At 33.0% G+C, this 5,588-nt stretch overlaps 1 protein-coding gene across 1 annotated transcript; it reads right to left on the bottom strand.

The window, feature by feature from the left end:
• Positions 1–2,304: 2,304 nt before the first annotated feature.
• LOC110691602 (protein FAR1-RELATED SEQUENCE 5-like) lies at positions 2,305–5,161 on the bottom strand. The gene is made up of 5 exons (XM_021868557.1): positions 4,846–5,161; positions 4,294–4,349; positions 3,359–4,207; positions 2,727–3,200; positions 2,305–2,646 (listed from the first exon to the last, which is right to left on the bottom strand). The coding sequence occupies exons 1-5, from the start codon at positions 5,159–5,161 to the stop codon at positions 2,305–2,307; spliced, it is 2,037 nt and encodes a 678-aa protein (XP_021724249.1).
• Positions 5,162–5,588: the final 427 nt, after the last annotated feature.

Below are 5,588 nucleotides of genomic sequence, written 5' to 3'. Positions count from 1 at the left end.
CAAAGGTAACATATCTAGTGCTGTTAAGGATTTGCACGACATATGGGAAGGTTGGGTTAGGTATGAGAATCCAGAATGTAATATAATGGATGCTGATCTGGTATTTTTATTCTAAACTTAATGTAATAAATTTAAAAGAGTTCTCTTTATGATATGCTCTGTTTAAATCTCTTTAATTTTGCTGTTTCAGATCTATTTTCCTGTTCTTATTGAGAATCACTACATTTTGTATGTTATTGATCATACAAAAGAGTTGGTATATTATCTTGACAACATTATCTGGACTGATTCTGCTCTTGTTTATACAAAAGAATTGTGTTCAAAGATGGTATGTTTATGTTTGTTTTTTTTGTTATGTTACTGTTGATTCGTTGTTTCCATTTTAACTTTTTTGATTTTAATGTATTCTAAACTTTTATATTTTATGTCAGTGTGTTCAAATGGGTGCTTTTCTTGGCAAAAGAAATCATCCAAAGAGTTCTCAGCTACCTTCTTATGGTTTTGAAGTTGTTGAGTTGGAATGGAGAAAAGAAAAAGTTGACAATTTGGACTGTGGGATCTTTGTCATGTATCACATGCTCCATTTTGTTGGTGAATCGTTCAAATTCAATGATCTCAAAACAGTAATTATCTATATAGTTTCTGTAGTTTTTTCCTTTCTATTGCTTTTATTAATTACATATTGATAATTTTTATTTTTTTTTGCTGATTTGAGATTAATGGAAGGAAATTTTTACGAGGAGAGATCTGTACCACACTGGTACTGTGTGATTTGAATGAATCTAGGAACGATGTGTTGTTAGAATTACACAAGTTCAATGAGAAGAAGAAAGATCCTGCTTATGTCAATGGAATTGAAGAAAGATTAAAGGCTGCAATTGCTGCAAAGAAGAAGAGAGAAACAGAAGAAAGAAAAATGGCAGCAGAAGCAGAAGCAAAGGCAGAGGGAGAAGAGGAAAAGAACAAAGGAAAAAGGGCAAAAAAGCAGGAAAAAAAGTTTACTCCTTATAAATAGTGAAATAATTGATAGTTGTTAGCTGATTAGTTCAGGGGGTTTTTTTAACAATGAAAAAACTTAATGTATGTTCATACATTAAGTTTAATGATGTAATTAAACTTAGTTTAAAGTCTTTAGTTGTTTTTGGAATACTGATGTATGTGAATACATAAAGTAATTAAAAGGTTTATTTTTATGTTTTTTATGGGGTAACTTTTATGCAGAAAAGGGTAACTTTTATTTATAGAAAGGGTAACTTTTAAGCAAGAAAAAGGTAGATTTTATTGTTAGAAATGGTAATTTTAGCAATGAAAAGGGTCACTTTTATGTAGAAAAAGGGTCACTTCTATTCATGAAAAGGGACACTTTTTTCTGTAAAATAAAAGGGTCAGGGGTTTTATGCATGAAAAGGATAACTTTTAGTGATAAAAAGGGTAACTTTTATTAACAGAAAGGGTAACTATTAGAAAAGAAAAGGTTGATTTAGTGGATAGAAAGGATAAAAAGGGTTACTTTTGTGGGTAGAAATAATAAGTTTATACATGATAAGGTATACTTTTGTGGGTAGATAGTGTAACTTTTATGCATGGAAAGGGTAACTTTTATTGATAAAAGGGTTAACTTTTATTAACAGAAAGGGTAACTATTGCCAAAGAAAAGGTTGATTTAGTGGATAGAAAGGATAACTTTTATGCATGAAAAGGGTTACTTTTATGCATGAAAAGGGTTACTTTTATACGTTAAAAGGGTAACATAAGTTGATGTGTTCCAATAATTAAACATGTTCTAATAAAAGTGTCAATCACATTTTCATTAAACTAGTCATAGAGTAAAAAAACAAAAGAAAAATAGTTTAACAATACAAGGTATATTAATTTCGAAAAAAAAATGTTCTAAAAAAGATCTTAAAAGAGTCGTAAGTTAGGTGTCTTTGATCCAAATTCTGAATTTGGAGGTGGCAGTGCTGGTTTTCTTTTTCTCTTGCTTTTTTCAAGTCCTCCTTTTGCTCTCTTGCTTCTTCCTTTTGTTACAGCCCTTTTAGGATCAAGAATTATTGGTACACATGTGCTTGTACTCGATGCTGAAGAAGCGTCAGTATTGCTTTGAGTGTTGTCTGCCACATCAGGAATGTTAGAAGCAGCTTCTGCACTTTCTTTCTGAGCAGCACTAGCAAGTAAGTCTTCCACCATTTTAAGACTGTTTCTGAAGCTTTCTTCCATAAATGCTCTTGTCTCTTCATTTTCTTGACTTTTTAAGATTATATTGTAGTATTTCCTCATCATTGTTTGCCTCCATGGAATATATTGCTATTTAGGATCCTGATTCTTCAACCTATCCCATGCCTCTGTTTTTGCAAACTTAGTCCATCTTTTTGAAACATACTTGTCTGGTATTCTTGTTACTAAATGCAAATGTAGAATTCTGATGCAATGATAACATAACCATCCAGATGCTTCAAAGTTTTTGCAAGTACACCATATAGTTTGGCTCTCTTGTATATAGTTTACTTGATGTGCAGACCATGGCTTGTCTTCTAGTGTTACTTGATAAAGTAGGCATTCTTCATTACTGCCTAACATCTGAACAGTTGTTGCCATAGAGTATCCAAACTCCTCTTCAAAATTTCTAAAGAGTGATAAAGTGAAAACCTGTACATCAAAATCATGTAGCTTCATTTAAATTGCCATATATTAGGTGTAATTTATGTACTTGTCAGTTAACTTTTTACCTCTGCAGCATGCTTTAGCATTCCAGATAGAGGCAATGAAGGGAATGCTATTGACTTGCTACAGGTAAACTCATCATATTTCTCTGTGCTTCTCCAACGATTAGTTGTCTTCTTAAATATGGTATAAAATTCTGTCAAAGTAGTTGCTTTACTTGCTCTGAATCCTATGGCATGATTAGTGCTTTCACTCCTTTGTGACGATAAGATCCCTGCTGAAAAGAAATCTCTACAAAGGGCAGGACACCATTTGTCTTTCAACTCATACACTCTTTTGTACCAAGAGTGTTCTGTCAACTCATATTTTTGCAACATTGCTTGCCACTTTGCTTCGAATTCTTGTTCTGTCACACACATCTTTAAGCACTGGTTGAATGCAAATTTGAATTCTTTGTCTTTTTTAAGAGCTCCATATCTGGTTATGGCATTTTGCTCCAAATGCCATATACAAAGGCTAAGTTTTGTATTAGGAATCACCTGCATTGAAAATAAAGGGGTCACTTTATGTTGTTAAAAGGGTTACTTTATGCACTAAAAATGGTAACTTTATGCAGCTAAAAGGGTAACTTTATGTGAAAAAGGAAAACTTTATTGTCATAGCTCAAATCTGTAAGATGTCAATATAAATCTTTTACCTCCAGTATAGCATTTGCCATTGCTTGGTCCTGGTCAGTGAATATTGAAGTTGGTTTTCTATCCTCCATAGCTTTGAAGAAGGTTTGTAGTAACCACACAAATGAATTTGTCGTTTCATCCCCAATAAAAGCACAAGCAAACATACAATTATGCCAGTGGTTATTTATGCCAACAAATGGAGCACATATAAGATTATATCTGTTGGTTCTGTATGTTGTATCAAAGACAAGAACATCTCCATATATCCTATAGTCTTCTAGCATCATTGAATCTCTCCAAAAGATATTGCAAATTCTTCCTTCTTTGTCAAACTTCACTCTAAAAAAGAAGTTTGGATCCTCTGATTGTTCCTGACTTAAAATGTTCACTAAAGTTTGAGCATCTCCAGCCTCAATTTGTTCCATTCTTAACCTTGAGCAGAAATTCAGGTGATCTACAACACTATGGCCTATATTCTGTTCTCCTCCAGCCTCTGTAGCCATGTAATTGTAAGTGTCCATTGTAGTTAGACCTGAAGATTTCATTGTTTTGATTGTTACAACTTTTTCCTCTGTCATTTTTCTTTCAGAACGATGCAAATAATTCCACTGTGGCTTTGTTAGCTCGTGGTTATGCTGAATAACATGAGCCACCACCTCAAACTGTCCTTCTTTATTCACTTTTTCTCTTATGCATGCCTTGCAATTTGATCTTGTAATGGATACTTGTCTTGGCTTTCTTGTTTTTACATTTACATCCTCTTCATCAACCATTTCAACTAACTTTGTTTTCTTCTGACCTGAATGTCTCTTTCCCTCAGCAGAACACACATAGTTTTTCTCAGTTACTATTTTGTGTGTTGTTTGAATCTAGTTGTATGTTTTCTTATTGAAAACCCCAGTATAGCAGCATGTTTTTCATACAATTCCAAAATTTCTTCAAAAGTTTCTCTTACCACACCAACAAATGATCCTCTAAGATCTAAACCATAAGCATCAATTGGATTTGTATCTGTTATTTAATACAAACAAATCAGATAATAACCACAGACAGCATAAAAAAAAGGGTAACATTCGTTTGAAAATAGGATAACTTTTATGCATGAAAAAGGTAACATTTAGGCATTGAAAGGGTTACTTTTTGCATACAATCTGAATTTTCAGCATACAATCTGAGTGTAACATTTGAGCATAAATAGGGTAACTTTTATGCATGAAAAAGGTAACATTTAGGCATTCAAAGGGTTACTTTTTGCATACAATCTGAATTTTCAGCATACAATCTGAGTGTAACATTTGAGCATAAACAGGGTCACTTTTAAGCATGAAAAGGGTAACATTTAGGCATTCAAAGGGTTACTTTTTGCATGCAATCTAAAAAGTTCTGCATTCAATCTGAGGGTAACATTTAGGCATAAGTATGGCCACGTTTATGCATGAAAAGGGTAACAATTATGTATTCAAAGGGTTACTTTTTGCATACAATCTCAAAAATTCATAGAAATTACCTTCAGTTGCATCTGATTTGGTTGTTTGTTCTGAATTAGAATCAATTGATTTATCAGGAACCACTTGATTTTCTGCATTGTGAATTGCGTCTTCTGCATTCTCAATTGCTTCATCTGCATTATCGATTGCTTCATCTGCATTGTCTGGATTGTTGAATATTGGTACGAATTCATCTCCAAAACAATTAGTTTCTTCTTCTTCTATAATCGATCGATTTAAATCGATTTCAAATTCAGTCTCAATTTGCCTCTGTTTTTGTAGCAATTCGTGAATGAGATTGCTGCAATTTGTTGTATCGAAAGTCGAATTCTCCATTGATGATCGAATTCTGCAATTTGTAAGTTTTCTCACTTTCTTTGTCCTTAATTGATGATCGAATTCTTCTATTTGTGCATTTTCTCACCTTTTTTCTCCTCGATTGATGATCGATTTCTGCAATTTTTGCGTTTTCTAACCTTTTTTCTCCTCGATTGATGATCGTTTTCTGCAATTTTTGCGATTACTCACTTTCTCTCTCCTCAATGGATGATTGATAGCTGCGTTTTCTCACTTTCTCTCTCCTCCATTGTTGTTCTGCGTTTTTTTATTTTTAGGTATTTGAAATTCTGCGATTTTTTTTTTTTAAAAAAAGCACGTGCGAAAACCCGATGTACAGTAAAAATACTGTACACCGGGTACATGCAAATGGGTTTGATTTGAAATTTATTGTCACTAATCTATATCGAAATAATTCACCCTCGAA

Source organism: Chenopodium quinoa, unplaced genomic scaffold, assembly GCF_001683475.1.
Source record: "Chenopodium quinoa cultivar QQ74 unplaced genomic scaffold, ASM168347v1, whole genome shotgun sequence".
Taxonomy (NCBI): Eukaryota; Viridiplantae; Streptophyta; class Magnoliopsida; order Caryophyllales; family Amaranthaceae; genus Chenopodium; species Chenopodium quinoa.
This window is presented reverse-complemented; position numbering and strand designations above follow the sequence as displayed.

What these genes read in the sequence shown, in the direction of transcription:
- LOC110691602 (XM_021868557.1), bottom strand. Translation starts at nt 5,161, where the DNA reads ATGGAGAATTCGACTTTCGATACAACAAATTGCAGCAATCTCATTCAC. An exon ending in TGGCAAATGCTATACTGGAG is followed by an intron (nt 3,201 to 3,358) that starts GTAAAAGATTTA and finishes TTTTCAATGCAG; the next exon opens with GTGATTCCTAATACAAAACT. An exon ending in TGCTAAAGCATGCTGCAGAG is followed by an intron (nt 2,647 to 2,726) that starts GTAAAAAGTTAA and finishes TTTGATGTACAG; the next exon opens with GTTTTCACTTTATCACTCTT.